Source organism: Petromyzon marinus, chromosome 31 (genome assembly GCF_048934315.1).
Source record: "Petromyzon marinus isolate PM22_M1 ecotype Great Lakes invasive population chromosome 31, UKy_Petmar_22M1.pri1.0, whole genome shotgun sequence".
NCBI classification, from domain to species: domain Eukaryota; kingdom Metazoa; phylum Chordata; class Hyperoartia; order Petromyzontiformes; family Petromyzontidae; genus Petromyzon; species Petromyzon marinus.
The window spans coordinates 15,703,266-15,722,893 of NC_133697.1; the positions used below are offsets into that span (position 1 = coordinate 15,703,266).

Consider the following 19,628-nt stretch of genomic DNA (forward strand, 5'->3'; position numbering starts at 1 on the left):
GTGGACTGATTTTTGGGCCGTGTGTGTAAGGTCACGTCTGTGTAAACCTCCTTTCGAAATAACACAGCTGCTGTGTTATAGACGCCATCAGTGACCGTATCGTGAACGCGTCATAGCAAGAGTTCGTCTCACTAAGTGTCATAGCAACGGCCTCATAGCGACTCAAAAAGAAAATGCGTCAAAGACTGGGTCACAGCAACCTTGTAACAGGGCATCAGTGGCCGCTACTAAGTCATAATGACTGCACCATGGTGACCGTTACAGACTGTCATCAAGGCTCTCAGAGATTGCATCAGAGACGATGTTGTACCAACTGTTATCGAGACTGTCTTCACGACCGCGTCACAGGGGCTGTGCCTCAGCAACTGTGCCAGACACCACGCAATAGCGACTGACAGAACGGCTGTGGAAATTAAAACTGAAAAATCTTACTAAAATTTTCAATATTTTACACGTTTATTGATGCCATTTTTATTAACAAAAAAATATTACATGTAAAAAAATGCAACAGCTCATGGCGAAATAGTTAATGGTCACTTTTACAAAAGAAAAAATTTGAGCGTATTACATTGTCGTGGGTTCAATTGAGGCACACTTAACTTGGAGGCAACACTATTTATTAACAACCAACGTGAACATTATATACAGGGTGGTGACCACTGTTCCCAATCTCACGAACACTCGGGGAATACTACAGAGCGTTACCAAGGCAGGAGACAGGCTGCCTGGTCACGAACAACGATCGGAGACTCGACTGCTGATGTCTTCATCCCGGGGTAGAACAGCCCAGCTCCCTGTTCACACCCGCTTATAACTCCCGTGGCATGGCCGGCTCCGCCCCAGGCCACGCCCCCAACCACGTGACCCTCAAGCTCCCCCCTGGGGCCCCTAGCCCTCCTTTGTCCGGTGGGCAAAATTATGGGTTAGGAAGCTGGGCGTGAGCTGCAGCGATGAGGACGTGGGGGGCAGCAACACAACGCATGGACGTTTAGCAGTGCAGCGTCTACCACAATATGACGCCACGGCATGTCGTGTTAATGACCTTTCATGTCTTGCCACCTATTTGTTTACCTGACGGAGGTAAACTAAGTTAGGGTGTGTGACTAACTCTTGCACATTGACGCTCGACAAATGTAAACAAATGGTGGAGGTATTTGTACTCCAGTCAAAATTGTGGAACATGACGTAGCCCACTGCAGTTAAATAAAGGCCGCATAACTGCGCTTAGTGCAGACTACATATGCTGTCGTGAGGTGCACATGCGCCCCTCTTTCTGGTAGATGGCGGTCTACTCGTTGCCCTGGACAGGTGGCAGGAGGTGGTGTTGTGTGGTACATTCAGTGGAATAGCACCCGCTTGTATTTCGTGTTGGGAATCTGCCCACGTGCCTTGAGCCGTCGCACCGCTTCCCGCAGATGCTTGGGCTGCAGGGGAGGTGTGTCTCCCCACTCCTCGCACACGTCCAACGCTGCACCACGCACGCACGCCGGCACAAATACAATTACATCCGCTGGATAAAACACTGGGATTAAACACAATTTACTCAATGTTTGAAAAACATGTTCAGGTGACATTTAAAAGATGACCATGTGACAATCTTCATGGCTGGCAGCAGTAGGCATGGGTTGTACCTCAATGCGTGGACGGTGTAGCAGTTAGTTTAACCACAACATGAGAATTTGCGTTTCTTTGAGAATGACGGATAAAGCACAATTAATGGCCAAGATGATGGTGGTTGTGTTCCAAAAACTACATTTAAGAGTTAAAATGGAAACTGTAATAACTAGGGTTAAAAGATTGAAAAGCATGTTCTGATAGACATGTGGTTATGCTACAATATATCAAGACTTATCTATTTTCTTGTTAAACTTGTCAGAATTGTCAGAAAACTTCAATACACCACCTCCTTACATATTGCTTGATAACTAAGATGTGTCGGTCTCACCTCCCTGGTTTTAACAGTGTGTTTGTAATGAATGTTAGCAACTGGGTAGGTATGTTGTGTTGGAGAGAAAATGGGGCTGACCTGTCTCCACAACTTCCCCCACGAAGACCTTGGCGATGCCAGACATGGCAATCACAACGTTCTGTGACACCGAGCACCCCGTTATTGACTGGATGAGCTGAAATCAAACACGACTCCACATTAGCTCTACTTGCCAGCCTTTTTAATGTTTAACAAAGCGATACATTTCAAGCACAGGTAAATGTTCAGCATTACCAATAAGACATCACGTCTTAGTAAATATACAGCAAATCACTGAGAGGAGAATTCGCACTGCTGTGAGAGAGCTCCATGCCAGTGCTACATTACGGACACCCACACCGGGCATCACCGCAATAAAAAATCATGCTGCATGGGCAACACCTCCGCTCTGTTGCCCACACACAGGAGCTCATTTGTCCTCTGTCCTGCACGTCAGCAGAAGATGTGAGGTGAACACTAAGTTCAAGTAACAGCCATGCTTGAACGATGCAGAGAAGAATCCGTTTGTGTGCAAGAAGTTCACATCACATCAGGAGTGACGCATCCGGTGCTGCGGATGTTACGCTTCCAACAGCTACAAATATAAAAAGTGGCTCTAGAGAATGGGAATTCTTGAAAGACGGCTTTAGTTGGAAGAGATTAAGAACTGGACATTTCCACTAGTTTTAGGCTTGTGTATTTCTACAAAATCCTAAGAAATTCCGATGCATGTAAAGACTTTCATCTTATAATTAAGTGACAATGTGAGTGACTCGTTCCCCTCACAAGAGATGCGGGTAATGAGCACCAGTGCCATATTACACGACTATCACAGTAGATACGCACTGTTTTATTACTGTGGGCAACTACCCCATCCTACATCCACATCATCGATGTGCTGTGACAGTCAACCACCCAGAAGCACGCACGTGGCAGCAAAGAGGGCTTATCACATTGACGGCGACAATTCTATCTCGGCAATTCTATCTCCAAATCCTGGCACCGGGGAGAATCACAGATCTGCCGTGTGGATAAGAGGACTTGCAAGTAAGAGGATGACAAACACCAGTGCTTCTGTAATGGAATATTTTAGTATTTAAACATAGATAACAGGTTTCATTGCAGTCCCAGATTACTTACGCTTTTAATTGGGACTGGACTTGTTCATCATCAATTTATCAGCCATCCACTGAAAATGAATTACCTGAAATCCTCATGCAACTGTAGGCAATGTTGATGTACAATGTGGGGAGTGAACGTCATTGAGGTTTGTGATTGGGTTAACCGTAACGTCAGATGGCACGTATTTTTGATAAACATACTCGTAGTAATAAACAGGGTGGCTTGCCAGATTAAAACCACGAGCCTTTTCAACAAGCGGTGAATGCGCTACCGCTGGGCCACGTCACCGCCCCAAAACATGGGGAGGTGTTATTTATATACCAGTGGAGGAGGGCTCAGTGTGTGGGGTGAGGGCTCAGTGTGTGGGGTGAGGGCTCAGTGTGTGGGGTGAGGGCTCAGTGTGTGGGGTGAGGGCTCAGTGTGTGGGGTGAGGGCTCAGTGTGTGGGGTGAGGGCTCAGTGTGTGGGTACCCGTTTGAAGGCGGCTTTAGGGAAGGCTGCGCGCCGGTACATCTCATAGCGGTTCAGCTGCTCCTCCGAGAATGACGACACCAGGATCCTGGAAGGCGCACACGACCACCACCGTGTCCGTCATCACGAGCAAAGAGGGCGCACGAAAGTGCTGCCGATCGCCACTTCCATGCTACCTCCACATTTAAATAGCCCGCACGTACAATCAGTACCCATTTACATCGACTGGTGAGTGAGCTCGGCACAGTGCTTCGCGGCACTGTTTTGTGAATCTGCCAGTCTTGAGTTTGGATTTCAGGCCACGGATAACAGTGGCGAGTGATATCCGAACTGATCCTGAGTGGTAAACCCCCACTTCACCAACGTGCATGGACTCTCCCCCCCGCCCCACCACTCACTGCATCTTCTGGATCTCGTCCTCGTCGTGCTTCTGCCGTGCGCGCTCCGCTTTCTCTCTCTCAAGTTTGGCGCGGGCGGCGGGCGAGGACGGGTCCTCCTCGTCGGCTCCCAGCGCCGCCGCCTCGCCCGCCGCTCCTTCCTTGGCGTCCGCCTCCTCCCCGCGATCGTTCAGAGCCGCGGCCTTGGGGTCGGCGCTCCCCAGCAGCGCGGCTCCGCTGCCCGCGCCTTCCATCACCGCTCGCTCCCTGCGTGCGTGCACCAGCGACTTGTGTCCTGCACGGATACAGCAGCGCCAAGGCTATCAACGCGGGTTCCACATTATATCTAGGTTTAACGTTCGGGGGATCGTTACACAAGGTGTGGCGAGGTTGAACAAAATGTGTGTGATTGTTTGTAAAGTTTGTGCAATAACACGTGACAAGCGCTTGTCTCACAACTTAAATATCCAACCGACATTACACGCGAAATGTCACAGTTCAAATATCAGATCTTCAACATTATACTTCGATCACGCAGAGATCACAGCGGAGTTCGTGAACCCATATGTGTGGATCTATGAGCGTTATCTCATTCTGCAGTTTTCTCCCACACGCAACATTCGCTTCATACCTAAAAAAGGCAATTGGCCAAACCTCACAATGCAGATCGCTCTTAAAAGCGCGTCTCGTCAAATAACGCCGCAGCACAGCTCGTGGCACGCAGCTCCACCACACCCACACAGGCCGCGTGCCGGCACGTCTCAGGGAATCTCCCTGAACGAGACAATCGCCCCGAAGACGCCACCCCAATGCCGCCGCCGTGGGGCGCCAGGTCGGGGCTCGAGTCCGATTCTCTTGCACAAGCACCAAGCTCGCGCGATGCAGGGGAGAAGGAGCAAACAGCAATAGGCAATGGAGAGGAACAGAAGCAGGAGCGGCGAGGAGCAGGAGGGAGAGCAGCAACAGGAGGAGCAGAGGAGCAGACTAGGACTCACCGGTGTCGTACGGAGAGGCCTCCCCCACACCGCGCCCCGGTTCAGCGCTTCCGATTGGTCAGCGCGCGTCGAGCGGTCGCAGCAAACCGCACAGCGATTCGTCTGCTCGCGCACGTGACCAATGGCGGCCTCTCCCGCGCGTTCCAGTAGGAGAGGACCGACGTACTTCCGGTAGTGGGGAGGGGGCGGGGTCTCTGTGAGGGGGAGGGTCTCTGCGAGGGGGCGTGGTCTCTGAGAGGGGCCGAGGTCTCTGCGAGGGGTCTCTGTGAGGGGGCGGGGTCTCCGAGAGGGGCTGGGGTACCTGCGAGGGGGAGGGGTCTCTGCGAGGGGGCGGGGTTTCCGAGAGGGGCCGGGGTATCTGCGAGGGGGAGGGGTTTCTGCGAGGGGGCGGGGTCTCTGCGAGGGGGCGGGGTCTCTCTTAGCCGGTGTCGCCAGGACCCTCCTCGCTGCGTCTCGCCCAGCGTCACCTTCGCCGCCGCCACCGCAGTTGCCGCCGCCGCCACCATGGGCTCCCGGGCCTCGTCCCTCCTGCGCGACGAGGAGATCGAGGAGATCAAGAAGGAGACGGGATGTGAGTAGCGCCGCGCTGTGATAGGGGGACCCGCGCCGGGCCTATAATCCGCGATTGGGGAGCAGGAATCTATCAGGACACGGCCAGCGAGAGTGATGATCAGAGAGGGTGTCTGCGTGACGGAGTCTGTGAGGCAGAGACGGGCTCTGGCCCCAGGGCTGTAGTGAGTTGTTGATCTCGTCTCTCGGGAGTTGCTCGTCGGTGATTTGTTCGCCGGTGAGTGGCCGGGCCGGGCCGGGCCGTGCACTGTAGTTGGGATCAAACTTGTCACGGCACCACCCTGGAACAATTTTAGAAGCTTCGTGTGTGTAAGAGTATCCCTTCTTAAATCCCAGTGCGACTGTACTCACCTCTCGGTGGCCCTGCGCCAGCGGTGAAGGCTCCGCGCGATTCAACCAGAAGCGCGGACCCAGCCCGCGATTAGCGGTCCTCGTTGTATTGACCCTGAAGCGCCGTGAGGCAGGAGAGAGACCTTCCGCCTGGGATTTGAACTGTGAGTGGTGCTCAAGCTCGCCTGGTCACCACCACCGTACCATGGGGAGACTGCTGGGAAACTGAGAGTGCACTACTCCCTTCGCAGCTGATTTATTTGTGACTGCATTTGACTGCTTCGTGCCATCCTGTTGGCATGACACGCGACTGACACGGCCGTGTGGCTGGCGCACTGCCACTGGCCTGCATTGGCCCTCATCCAGCAACGAATTGACAAATGGCTTTAATACACGGGGCAGCTACGTGTGTGTATGTAGCATCGGGCACACACTTCTCGGCCCTCTCCATTCTATTACACGATTCTTCTATGGCATATTCTCATGTTAAAAATCTCAATTCATGGGATTTTTTAAAATAGGAATCTTGAATGACAGTTTCTCATGTTAAACATTTTCCATTGAAATGAATGTGATTTAAAAATGGGAATCTGCCATAGAAGAATCGTGGTTCCTGTATGAATTATCTAGACTGGAATTGTGGGAATGGAATAGGGTTCCTGCAGGAACTGCTGCGTTGTGTGCATGCGGTCGAATTGCCCCGATAGCTCTACTGTAATGCTCTGTAGGGCAGGATCGTGACTAACAAAATTGAGAAAACAGTAAGTTGCCATGTACATTAGGAGTGTTGTTAATAGGAGACTCGGACGATTGGGTCCCGGGTTAGGGAAACTCCGTGTGTAACGGGAGTGCAGCGGGGAAGCCAGCACGTACATCTCACGGCACCGCTATGAATGGACCGACGTTTGCGCCATCTTCACACGTGGCAAGTTAGCAATGTTTCGATGCAGAGAAAATGGATAAGTTACTGTTTAGGAAAGTTGTATGCACATTCTATGCAAATGAAAACGCGGTGGAGTGATGGCGCTGCGATTCTTGCACTCCGCAATGAACTGGACCACCTGATTTTGATTCCCAGTCATGGCTAACATTGTTGCCGAGTGATATCTGAACCAGTCCGAAGTCTCTCGTTCACCAACCCACATTGACCAGCGTGGTTTTAAGTATGGTAAAACAACCCATGTGACTGACAAGATGTGTGGAGGCATTCCAGAAGTGGCTGACAAAAGGGCCATAAATTATATTTCATATGCTTACATTACAATTAAGTCACTGGAGCTAACAACTTTAACAGTGAAATCTAAAATATGAGAAACAATACAAATGCGATGGTAAATAGACGAAATAATCAATCTCTTAATTGCATCACAACCCCTATCGTGACAATCCCATCAAAATCGACAGTGGGTAAATTATAACGTAAATATTGCTTTGCTATTGGACAGTCTTTACTTGGCCCAACAACAGAAGCGAATTCATGTGAAGATATGAAGCCAGAGGGAATGTTGCCTTTCTATTGTGCGTAAGCCTCTACATAATTAATCAATCCCACTTGCATGCAGGGTCACTACGCCTGCGGCTCCTTAGAGAACAGCAGTCGGGCTCCGCTCATCCTTTCACCTCTGCTCCTCAATTAGCGCCGAAGCGAGGCCAGGGAGCCCTTCGACAGCAGTGACATTTCACATCTCGTTATGAGCTTTAACAAGTGTGGAATGCATTCCATAAATATCCACTGACAAAAAATACCGAAATGCTTTGGAAAGTTTCCTTTTGCAAAAAAAAGTGCTGTAAGTTTCAGTAAATGCTGCGTGTTCAATCAGTGTCATAGACTGCACCTGCAAAGGCAGGTCTTATGCAACCTAAATGGGACAGAGCTCCTGTGGCACTGTGTGCCTGTCTGGCGTTATCTGTAGGTTCAGCAGGTGATGTTGGTTCATTGAGGAATGCTCATTGTAAAAAGCTTGTTGTTTGTGCAGATTTAATTGGTTTTTGTTTGTTGTTTCAAACATTTAACAAAGGAACAAAGGTTAACAAAGTCTTCTTGGGGGAATAGTACCATGGGTACACAGTGTCACTGCACTTTAGTTTGACGTTAGCATATATAGGTAAGGTGATAATGTATGTTATGGTGCCAAAAGCATAAGTTGCGAAATTAAAATATAATTAACTGCCAAATGTTAAATGCTTAATGCCTATTTTGCAGCTGCTATTGCAGATTTATTTCCCTCTAGACCAAAGTCTAATCTCTTTATTATTGTTATTTTTACGCTATTTACTTGGGAAAGCTTCACCTTGCCTCAGTCTCTTTTTCAGGAGGGTCCTGCCACGCAAAGTCTATATTAAATCCTTTCACCTTTGCACACCCGGCAGTATAAATGTATACACCAGCATAAAAAAGTAGGCCCAATACCTTCTGGAGTGGCTCTCTTGAGCTCCCTCTAGGGGAGGCCCTTTCTCCAGCAGGACTGCCCCTTTACCCATTGTTATTATTACTACTAAACATTTCCCACCCTTGGAGCTGTCCCATTAAGCGAACGTGGGGCACGACTTGATTGCGTGCTGTCAAATGTGTCTCTGTGTCTGGCCCAGAATGTCTCTGCCCCTAGAATGTGCCACTGGCCCAGAATGTGTCTGGCCCAGAATGTTTCTCTACCCTAGAATGTGCCTCTGGCCCAGAATGTGTCACTGGCCCAGAATGTTTCTCTACCCTAGAATGTGCCTCTGGCCCAGAATGTGTCACTGGCCCAGAATGTTTCTCTACCCTAGAATGTGCCTCTGGCCCAGAATGTGTCACTGGCCCAGAATGTGTCTCCGGCCCAGAATGTGGTGTCAGGGTGTGGGCGTTGTGTCCACACGCGCGCGCTAAGTCGGGGGGATGATGAGCTGATGGAAATGTATTGGCCGCGCGAGATGTGGAGTAATGACGACTGCAGCCCAATTCCCAGCGCTTTAGCGGGGAGGTAGATTAGACAGTTTTGATGAGAGTGACGCGGAACATATGGGACATCGTGATCGCTGCCTCATTCCTTCTCTCTTTCCAACACGTAACTGTGACTCGCAATTCTGCATGTCCCATAACTCTTGAGTGAGACAGCGTCCGTCAACGAGTGTTTTTAATTAACATCACTCATGCAAACTGCATTTCATACTGCTGCACAATCCAAAAAACACAGAAGTGTATACTTTTTTAAACGTGTTTTCAGTGAATTACTGAGTGATTATACTTGTGGAAGAAAATCTGAGAACTGGGAGAAAACCCCACGCATGCTGGGGGCAATAGTTTTTCCCATTCAGAAGGAAGAAATGTAACCCATACTTTGCTGTCCTTCCGTCTCTGAACAAGCCAGGGTATGGCACCTCTATGTCCACGGGAAGGGAGTTTCACATAATTGAGTGATTCATCAACCCTCGCCTCCACAGTGCTGGATTACAGGTGTGCGTAGCCACTCCCTCCCGGCTACGCATAACTACTTTGACCTCTCTCCCACAGTCCATAGTGACAATACGATGAGCTCTACGGTCTACACGAGCTGCTGATGCGTCTCCATTACAGTTTTTCTCGCTGCCTCCGATCCCAGTGACTCATGGGGGAAGGGGGAGCTGAGTAGCGCCTGGGGCTGTGGGATGGGGGTGGGGTCTATGTGGCTACAAGGCAAGATATAGGATACCTAAGTTCCTAATCCTATTTACCAGTAATTCTAATAGATGAGAGAGATGCTGGGGCTTATAACCTGTGAAAGTCATTTGCCTGAGAACCTTAAATCGATCCAGGAGTTGTCACATTTGAATTGGCGGCCGAACTCCAAAATACAACTTAAGAAACAATGTAGGATGAATTGCCATTTCTCCTTCATTGTTTCCTGACCACAGACGTTTTAATAGTACAACTAATAACCTTTCAATATTAAGCTTGTAATGTTCCTTTGTACACACGACCATTCTGCAGTTTAGATTAAATTGCAGAGACATTTTAATCACAAGCGGTGCAGGAGCGCAGCCTGTCAGTCCATTCACAATCTGCCACCATTTGTCTTGGAGTGTCCCATTACTAACGGACATGAGTAACATAATGCTATTGTATCGTGATGTGTCAGGAGCATAATGTCTTGGGCTCGGACCTGTCAGTATCCAGGTGCATTTAACAATGATCCTTTCACCTAACGTTCTGGATTATTCTCTCACCTATCGCTTGCAGTCATTAATCGTTGGGGAATTGCGTGGCGGCGGTTTAGTATCATTGTTTGCGTGGTGCCAGGGCGTTGGTGCTAAATAGTTGTTGGTTACAGACACCTATGGGACAGGGTCAAATGACGATTGTAATTCAATTCATGCTACGTTGGTGTAACTCCAAATGTATTTGTGCTGGACCGGTCCGGTTTAATATAACACCTCGTATAGAGGGAGCCCAATTTTGTGTAACAATTTTTATAGGAAATAATCATTGTGAAAATATTTTCTCTCATATCATTAAAATAGCCTACAATATGTATTATGATAGTTGCAGCCCCTTGTCAATCGACTCTGGTTGAACATGGGCGGTCCTTCGACTGTACTTCACCACGCTGGTCGGTGTGGGTTGATGAATTGGGGGGGAGGGGGGCCGGGACTGGTTCAGATATTATTCACGACTGATGTGAGTTGTGGCTGGGATGCGAACTCGGGTAATTGGGTTCATAGCAGCACAGTGCACGAATCACCACGCCACCAATCCACTGCACAAGGAATAATTTTGTTTTTTTTGTATAAACGATGAACGTACCATAGTTAAGACGGCGGTCAGCACACCATGGCAACCGGCGGCAGGAATGTCTAGGGACCTGAACCATGCATGCACCCTGAGCACACTACCTGGGGGTCCGTCAAGCTGAGCTCCAACTTTCAGACAAACACTCTAAGCCAACGCCATCGCGTTGCTAGGGCCTGGCCACTGTGCGGTCAATCCCATGGAAGCCCTAGACAAAGGTGACGGTGGTGCCTCGGCACGTGGCCTGCAATCCAGCACTGTGGAGGAAGCGAGGCTTGGTGGATCACACACAGATGTTACCCAACTCCCATTCCTGTGGGCATCGAGGAACACCCTGGAGAAGGCACCTTGAGAAGGCGGTACAGAAAAATGCGGACTAATACCATCTGTCCCTTCTCTATGGCATAGTATTCTGATTAACGGAATGTGTGCATATTTGTGTTCATGCATGTGTATGGGTGTGTGTGTGTGTATCCTTTGGTCTGCATCAGTTTCCCACAGCCAGATCACGCGCCTTTACAGCCGCTTCACGAGCCTGGACAAGGGAGAGAACGGCACGCTGAGGTACGCCTCGGGACAGCTCACCGGCCTGGCCCTCATTCAGCCCGCATTCACTGTATATCAGTTCACCAATTCAAGTGGATTCCCATGTCCACGATACTTGCGTCAAATTGCGCATGCGAGAATCGGTAATTTATTATGTTTGCAAATTATATGCTCAAGCTACATTTTGGCTCAATGAGCGAATAAGTATTCATCCAAGCGACATACAAAACAAGGAGTAATCAAACAGGACAAGAGTTGTGATTTCAGTGGGATTGTTTACACCCTCAATCATGATGTTGTATCGTGGTGGGTTGGGCGAACTGTTACATGTACGGTCAAACACCAGTGGGCTTCGCCAGGACATTGTTTTTATCATGATATACAGCCCTTTGTCAATCCACTGCTAGATGAAGGCTTCTTTATTGGTTGTGGAGATTGTTTGACCATACTTCACGCTGATCTGTGCAGGTTGGTAAAGGTGGACGGTGGTGGAAGGGGGGTGGGTAGGACAGGTTTAGACGTTGCTCGTCAGTTAATGGAGGTTGCCAGCAATCGAACTCGGGTTTGGCAGGTTCGTAGTGCTCTGCACAAACCGCTGCGCCCACGTTCCAAGAGACAATGGCAGCCACGAGAAACACGGGAGCATGGGGCGGGGGGAGGGACGCAATGGGGGTGGTGACACAGTGGAGTCGCAGCGAGTCCGGGCACGAGACGACTCGCGAACGTCCAGGACCCTGCACGGTGCCACTGCTGGGAAGGCACGCGGTTATTGCCTACACACCGCGATTATTTTAGCAACGGATCTTCTGCTGTGTGCGGTTTCTAACCTGGATTGTGGCTTCATACATAAATGCCCAAAGGATTAGGCAGGAAATGAGATGGGAAGACTTGCCATGCCATGGCTCGTAATGATCGCAGGGCAATCGCTCTTTACCACTCCCATCATTGCCTCACTGTTGCCATTGGGTGGCAAGGAATGCGTGGGATTTGTTGCTGCACGATGGCCTATTGATGGTTTTGGAAAACACCGCCATGTTGCTGCCCATGTATTGACAAGGGATATGGATGTTTTTAAATTGCTTTTATAAAACAATAATTACACATTTTACTAGTAATAATAGTTTTAATAAATGGTGCAATGTCACCATCATTACTGAAGAGTGTGACTTAATTATCATCTGAATCGAGCTCGCATAGCTGTCTGGCAAACCTGAGCAACCATGCTGCTCCACACCAGAGTGAACACACGGCTGAAAGTTATAATGCACTGTTGTGCTGCAATATGGCTATTAGAATAAATAAACCTTTGCTCACCTCTCCTCAAAGAGCATCTCATCTCTTAGACCAGTGTGTGCCAGCAGAATTCGTTTAAACGAGCAAGCAAACCAGTTTCACCCTCAAGGGTCTCATTAGCAGATTCAGGCTTGTAAAACAAATCCTGAGACACCCCAGCGGTATTTGTTTCACGAGCCTGATTGTTGACGATGATCGATGCTCACCGATGGATGGGTCGCTCGCTTGAATGGGCCGCTCGCTCGTAGTCGGAGAGGGGAAGCGGACACTGCGCCTTTTGCTAAAGAGGGCACGCTGCTAGACACGAGGTACGCAGCAGGCGACCGTTGCAGCCTTCGTCATCATCATTATTGGCAGCCTTTTGCACTGCTAGATGGAGGTACCCCCAAGCCGTCGGCTATCTCTCGCGGTCCCACGATGTGACGTTCCTTCTTAACATCTGGTTCAATCGCTGGAGAGAGCCTCGCATGGGTCGAGGGCGAAACCTGTGGAGCTTTCCTTCGCTCCCTTTTGGTCGTGACTTGGCCTTGCTCATAGGTTCCTAAGCGACTCAGTACAACAAAACTAATCCTGTGCCTTTGCAGATTTGCTCATTGAATCTACAGAAACATAAATGTGTATAAAGAAAAACTAATTCTAAAGAAACATTTATGTTACTTAACACCCAAGTGGAGGCCGTGCTGGCGTTTGAGAGCGGTTTCACATTTTCTCTTTGTGCCTCTGCCTGTGCAGCCGCGAGGATTTCCAGCGCATTCCGGAGTTGGCCATCAACCCGCTGGGAGATCGCATCATCAACGCGTTCTTCCCCGAGGGGTGCGTCCACCTCACACTCGCCCAGCCCACACTTTCCCAGCCCCCACACACCCCCAGCTCATACTCACCCAGCTCACTCACCCAGCCCGCACACACCCCCAGCTCACACTGGCCTGGCATACACTTACGCAGCCCGCACACACCCGCAGCTCATGTGCGCGTGTGTGTGTGTGTGTATGTGCGTGTATGTGGCAGGGAGGACCAAGTGAATTTCCGTGGGTTCATGCGCACCCTTGCACATTTCCGGCCGGTGGACACGGTCAAGGAGAAAGATCCGAACGCCCCCGCAGCCCTCAACAGCCGCGCGAGCAAACTCAAGTGTAGGGTCTCCTCGCACCCGAACAGGGAGCCACGGCACCATGTGCCGTCACTACCGCACGTGCAAGCACTCACGCACTCACGCACACAGGCACACGCGTACACGCGCACACACAGGCATGCACAGGCACACACGCACACAGACACATGCACATACGCACACAGGCATTCCACTCGCTCATCGGTATGCACGCTAGCACTTGTACAGTTTAGCATCATGTTAAAAATAATAATATTTACATTTATATATCACTTTTCAACAAGGATCTCAAAGCGCTGTAGAAGACACAGCAGCAGCAGACACTCAGCATGAAAATAATATAAATACATTTAAAAAATAATTGATTAAATTTAATAAAAATGTAATAAACATTTCTTCGTCTGATCCAAGTCTTGCAGTGAAGACTTTGCGGTGGAAATTTTATAATGAAATAATCTACAGCCCTTTGTTCATATATGAATGCGCCAACCACTCTGCCGCCACTCCCCTAATAATAACATTCATTATTTAGCCACAAATGTCTCACCTACACAATTATGTTTGGTTTTGCACATAGCTGGGCATGGTGGCTCATCCCTGGTCCCCAGCTCCAAGATTTAATTGTTGGTTGTGACCTTTGCCAATCTGCGATGTTGCCAGAAGGTGGCAAAACATAAAATGAACCAAAAATCCCAGTGTAGGATGCTGCTAAAGTAGGCTTGTTATATATTCAGTGAGGCTGTCATAGGGCAAGTAATGTAAGTGTATTAGTTTTATTCACGTTTAAGAAAATAGTTTTCGAACTGTGACACATGCCTGAGAGTACACAATGGACCGGCATATCCCTGCCATACAGATGCATCCGCGTGCCTCTGTACTCACCTGTCTCCCCACTGTCCATGTCGCTGCAGTCGCCTTCCGGCTTTATGACCTGGACAAGGATGAGAAGATTTCGCGAGACGAGCTCCTGCAGGTGAGGCCCAGCACTGATCACGCTCCACTGTAGGTATGTGACTTACCATGACCGCACTGCTGTGTGTGTGAGTCACCATGTGTCATCATTACCACACTCCACTCTGTGTGTGTGTGTATCACCGTGTGTTACCGTGTGTCACCATGACCACCCTAGACTCTTCCTTCATTGCGCTACGAGGATGGCGCGAATACCACATGTATTAAGCGATGATTGTAATGATCACCTATGTGTGTGCATGGCGACTTGCTCCCCGTGCTCGTGGCCCCATGCGCAGGTGCTTCGCATGATGGTGGGCGTGAACATCTCCGACGAGCAGCTGGGCAGCATCGCCGACCGCACTATCCAGGAGGCCGATCAGGATGGAGACAACGCCATCTCCTTCACAGAATTCCAGAAGGTGCCTTGGGGCCGTAGCCACTTAGAAGCCCACGGTACCGCTGGGGAGTGAGCAGGCGCGGCCCTAAGGTTGACCCACTGCTGGGTGAGGGCCTCCGCATGCCGTGCGTGTCCTGAGGGTTATTTTTCCATACTTTACCAAGCTGGTCAGTGCGGGTCAGTGAAGGCGGGGTGCGTTGAAGTACAGTACAGGAATGGAGTTTCTCGCGCTGCACTCTGCCGCCCACCAAGTAGCCACTCGGCCTGTAACAACTGGTTGTGCACTTTGTGTTGTTGTCAGCCAGTGATAAAAGTGGACGTGCAAGATTGTAGGAAGAGCATTTTTACTGATTCTGAGTGGGTTTGTGGAGGCCGTGAATGTATCATATGCTGCGGTAGCATAAATAGTTGAATTCAACATCGGCTGTCTTGGTGAAAGTCGACACGAATCGCCAACGCCCCTGGCCGACTCCCATCTTTTGATAGGTTTTGACAAAGCAACCACCTCCGTGGGAGAGGAGAGAGTCTGAGGGGTTTTTAGCACGTGGGAAGAGCCCAGACTCAAAGCCCAACTGTGTACCCTCAACGTATGCCTCATGCTTGAAAACAAACCCATCGGGCTTCTGGATTTTGTGTTGACAGAGTGAGTCTGTACTGATTTGTCACTCGACCACTGGCCAAACGAGCAGATAATAATAATAATAGGGGGTTGGTATATGTATGCATGTATGTTGAACTTCTTTCGCACTCTACGTAGCCAACCGGGCTAATCGGAGGTGCGTGGGAAGGACAACAGACTAATCACACGTATCTATCAAGTATTATAAGAAATTGTCTTGCCACAGTCACCTCTTGGTAGCTCCGAGTGGCTCGGCTTGTGATTACGATCTATGGCCGCCGCTGAATTGGGGCGGCGCAGACGAGGCGGAGGCGGTGACCCCACGCGTGTGGATTGACCCCGGCGTCCCGCTCTGCTGCTGCTGCCAGGTGCTGGAGAAAGTGGACGTGGAGCAGAAGATGAGCATCCGCTTCCTCAACTAAGCACCGCGGGGGAGGCAGACGGCTCCCTCCCTCCCGGGCGGTGGGCAAGCCGGCAACCCCCCCCACTCCCACAGTGCACCACCTCCTGCACCGCCCTGTAGCCACCACTGGCGTAGCTGACAACCGCTGTGAATTGATTTGAGCATTCTCTGCTGTTGTGATCGGTGCAAAATAAGGGAAACACCGACTGCGAGCCTGACAAAGAAACTGCCATCTTAATGTTCATTCAATCTCAGAGCCTCAGGCGCCCTTTAATATTATAGGGGTTCTGTGATCATGTCTGTGCTCTCTTTCACATCCCTCATGAGCATGCAAGGCAAATCGGAGCAAGCTTCCGAGTTTGAGACAGGCTTCAGAGCTTGCTCTTTTTTTACTTTTGCAGGCTGGCAGCTACGCATTGGTTAAGTGACGTAGCCATTGGTATCTTGGTATCATAGGTCGTGCTTGGTGGACCGGTGCTGGGCGTTGAGGAAGCTTTGCCTAAATCCATGCACAGTCTGTTGTGTTGCCAGACAGATGTGTGCAGGCCTCATATGACCTGACACCCACTTCAGGCCTCGCAATTAAACTTGCATTGGTCACGTCCGCGGAAAGTGCCGATCGATTCGGCATCTCGCCCCGTGTGTGGGCAGCGCCACACAGCCACGTGTCCCGATGTGCGTTGCAGTGTTGAGTTGCTTTATCCTTGGTGCGTTATTTTATATGGCTGTGTTGCAGTGGTTATTACTGTTCTTACCTTCGATATGTTCTTGTGCTGTGAGTGTACTTGTGTGCAAGCACCCTGCGTGCTTGTCTTTGTCGTGTGAAGCAGTGGGGTAGTGGTTAACTCCCAGCCCCACGGTTACTCGCCAGGTGCGGCGCTGGCAGTGGGCCCGCTTGTGTGTGAGCGTCACAACCTGGGGAGCGAGGGCCTGCCGATGTGGTGCCAGCCTCGCCGCCCCACCGCGTACCGGCCTTGCCCTTCGCAGGGGCTCTGTGAAGAACGCTGACTGCCCTGTCTGTGCGTCTGGTCGCTCGCCAAACCACTGGGAGTTTCACCCTGAACGAAGGAAGCCAATGCTTCCACAGTAATCTGTGTATTTTTTCAAACACATATCATGTAAACATGTGATGGATGAATTTTAAAAAATGCGCTGTTTATTCAACCATTTTTCTGCAAGCATTTTGAGAGTGTTCTATTATTTGGTGCATTGCTTGTGCATTTGTATTAAATGCTCTGTTTATTTCAATTGTGGAACGTTTTGAGAGACCATCGCGAATACATGTGTTCGCGATAGTCCGGACTGGAAGGGTGCACGATAATGAGCGTTGAATTGCGTAAGGAAATGCAGAGCGCCGTTGAGGAACGTGGAGTCACGGCTGCATCGTCCCCCGGAGCCCCGCCACTCTACCCAGTGGCAGGGCAAAGAGGAACCCGTGAGAGCTCCTCGCTACCAAGTCACGGTCGTTTTGTTTGCCACCGTGAATTCCATTGTGGTAAAAGTGAAGCATGCTGTTTTTAAATGGATCCCAAAAATTAACAGTTCTGTTAACAAGTGCCTTTGCGCATTGGTGTGAGACCTAACGGCATCTTATTGGTCGTCTTCTGATGCACATTGACATCCATAAGAATGCAATTCCCAAGAGAGTGTTTGAATTGCTGATCTCGTGTTCGGGACTGTGCGTTCACATATTGTTTTGAATCGATTTCCATGTTTCAATGTGCACACATTTAGGAGACTGGTTTAGGGTGGTCACCCGTTCACTTTGTGACATATAGCATTTTGTCAGACGTGCAGTGTGATTTAAATATTTACGTGATGTCTTGTAAAGGCAAAGTTTATTTACGTCTATTGTAATGTCAGTGTTGGCCATGCGCTTGTTATGCCCTCTCCGGGATGTTTCTTATCGTCAGCGGCGGCTCTCGGCTGCAGGTTGAGGAAGCAGTCCGCCTTGGGTTTTCATTCTCAGGTGATAACGTGTGCAGGTGAATCCACCGAGAGACTGGAAAACCCAACACGGACTTTGTTGCCTCCTGAACCCAGAGCACGAGCCACCGCTGCGTGTCGTGCTCACTGGCTGTGCGTCCCATCGACTGTGATGTAGCGCTGATTGTCAGTGTCTGATTGTGCTCGGTATGTACCGTCGCGTGTAGCGACACTGTCTACCAATGCCACTTGCGCCCATTTCTTGTTGATATTCACGCTTCTGTGTGGACACGCGTCCGCACGTGACAGAGCAGTGCCAACGTAGGTTCACCCTCGTCCGTGATGATGACGCGCTTCGCGCAATCACCTGAACGAGCGCTATCCCCTGCGTTACAGCCGCAGGAGTAATAACGTGATAACTTGCAGCGCTCTGTCAATCCTCTTGCTTTCTGCATGTGGGCCTTCCCGTGCCGTGTCAAACTGGGTTTTTTTACCATACTTCACCACACTGGTAAAGTCGGGTTAATGATGGGGAGGGGGTGCAGAACCAATTAAGATATCACTGATGTTAGCCATGGCCAGAAATCGAACTCAGGTCATTGGGTGCATGGTGCAGTGCGCGAACCACTGGGCCACCACTCCCCACAAATTACGTGGTCGTAACGTCAGCTGAACGGCGTGGGCGGTAGCTGCTGTATTAGAGCGGCCGGGTTGCTGAAGGCACCGATGCTGCGTGTGCCGTACCCTGTGCCAAAGCCCCTGTGATTGTCATGGCCTCAACCCAATCACCGATAGTTACATTTTTATGTAAACATTTGAGGGGTTACCGTAACACGTGGATTTTTTTCAGCCAGTGTAATTCATAGTTGATTTTTATGTTAGGCCACATGATGATCTGACTCTTGACTTCCTGGACTATTACTTTTTGTCCTCATGATGCTAGACGTCGTTTCAATAGAAACCTCGTATCTTCTTATCGCTAAATTTAATAAGAGCTGAAACGGTACTCGTTTGGTCACGAAACGCTTGTCCACATCACGATAAGTCTGGCTGTGGTCGATGGTCCCTCATGGCACCAAAACATCTGTAATATTAATCGTTTGAAGGGTTTTCCACCAAAAGGATACAGAGCGACGTGTTTACTTCATCGACAGTGGCGGTGAAGTATAGACTCGGGTGGTTTCCACAGCGTGACGGCCCACTGCTGTTATGAGAGATCCTGGAATAGAAATTTAAAAAGGCGCTGTCATCACTCTCTGGATTTGCGATAATTCCCTAAACAACAATAGTGGCATTTATTTATTTAGGAAATCCTGGGTTAAAAAACTATACGACATAATTCAACAGTGGAGACCAAACATCATACTAATTCATGGTACTTGGTTTAATTTCTGCCAAAGAAAGATGAAAGTGACATGAAGGAAAGAGGTTGAGGCAGATTTTCACTGCATCAACCAGGACAACGCTTGGTTAAACAGGCGATCGCTGTGGTAGAGAAGCATCAGTGACGGCTGGAAGGAAGATGCAGTGTCTTGCTTTAATAGCAGTAGTAGCAACACGTGGATCACATCCGCGGGGAGAACCAGCAGCATCAGCAGGTAACCTGATGGGTGGGTGATGCCGTGAGTGAACACGGGGTCAGTGGAAGCAGCTCAATTGGATTTAAATTCAGAGCTGTAACAAAAAAAAACCCACAGAAGTCTATATAATAAAAAAAAACATAGTTTCATAATTTATGACAAGTGTGTAAATAAAAGTGTCCAGTATATGCAATGCAGTGTGAGCGTCTGTATAAACACAAACAC

General features: G+C 49.6%; 2 protein-coding genes across 6 annotated transcripts; one reads left to right on the forward strand and one right to left on the reverse strand.

Moving 5' to 3' along the window:
* Positions 1 to 437: 437 nt before the first annotated feature.
* LOC116947918 (transcription initiation factor TFIID subunit 11) lies at positions 438 to 5,064 on the reverse strand. Of its 4 annotated transcripts, none has more exons than XM_032964226.2 (5): positions 4,931 to 5,064; positions 3,957 to 4,230; positions 3,559 to 3,646; positions 2,027 to 2,123; positions 438 to 1,468 (listed from the first exon to the last, which is right to left on the reverse strand). In XM_032964226.2, the coding sequence occupies exons 2-5, from the start codon at positions 4,187 to 4,189 to the stop codon at positions 1,338 to 1,340; spliced, it is 549 nt and encodes a 182-aa protein (XP_032820117.1). In that variant the 5' UTR covers positions 4,190 to 4,230; positions 4,931 to 5,064; the 3' UTR covers positions 438 to 1,337. The 4 variants fall into 4 exon arrangements, with proteins under 4 accessions (XP_032820117.1, XP_032820121.1, XP_032820118.1 ...); XM_032964230.2 differs by lacking the exon at positions 4,931 to 5,064 and adding an exon at positions 4,595 to 4,924; XM_032964227.2 differs by lacking the exon at positions 4,931 to 5,064 and adding an exon at positions 4,590 to 4,924.
* A 266-nt stretch (positions 5,065 to 5,330) lies between these two features.
* CHP1 (calcineurin like EF-hand protein 1) lies at positions 5,331 to 19,596 on the forward strand. 2 transcript variants are annotated; one of them, XM_032964232.2, is made up of 8 exons: positions 5,331 to 5,501; positions 11,066 to 11,138; positions 13,146 to 13,226; positions 13,422 to 13,546; positions 14,436 to 14,497; positions 14,775 to 14,897; positions 15,863 to 15,956; positions 16,769 to 19,596. In XM_032964232.2, the coding sequence occupies exons 1-7, from the start codon at positions 5,435 to 5,437 to the stop codon at positions 15,914 to 15,916; spliced, it is 585 nt and encodes a 194-aa protein (XP_032820123.1). In that variant the 5' UTR covers positions 5,331 to 5,434; the 3' UTR covers positions 15,917 to 15,956; positions 16,769 to 19,596. The 2 variants fall into 2 exon arrangements, with proteins under 2 accessions (XP_032820123.1, XP_075927276.1); XM_076071161.1 differs by having other exon boundaries at positions 15,863 to 19,596.
* The last annotated feature ends 32 nt before the right edge of the window (positions 19,597 to 19,628 follow it).

What these genes read in the sequence shown, in the direction of transcription:
- LOC116947918 (XM_032964226.2), bottom strand. Translation starts at nt 4,189, where the DNA reads ATGGAAGGCGCGGGCAGCGGAGCCGCGCTGCTGGGGAGCGCCGACCCC. An exon ending in GACGAGATCCAGAAGATGCA is followed by an intron (nt 3,647 to 3,956) that starts GTGAGTGGTGGG and finishes TGCGCCTTCCAG; the next exon opens with GATCCTGGTGTCGTCATTCT. An exon ending in CTAAAGCCGCCTTCAAACGG is followed by an intron (nt 2,124 to 3,558) that starts GTACCCACACAC and finishes GTTTGATTTCAG; the next exon opens with CTCATCCAGTCAATAACGGG.
- CHP1 (XM_076071161.1), top strand. Translation starts at nt 5,435, where the DNA reads ATGGGCTCCCGGGCCTCGTCCCTCCTGCGCGACGAGGAGATCGAGGAG. An exon ending in GGAGAGAACGGCACGCTGAG is followed by an intron (nt 11,139 to 13,145) that starts GTACGCCTCGGG and finishes CTGCCTGTGCAG; the next exon opens with CCGCGAGGATTTCCAGCGCA. An exon ending in CCTTCACAGAATTCCAGAAG is followed by an intron (nt 14,898 to 15,862) that starts GTGCCTTGGGGC and finishes TGCTGCTGCCAG; the next exon opens with GTGCTGGAGAAAGTGGACGT.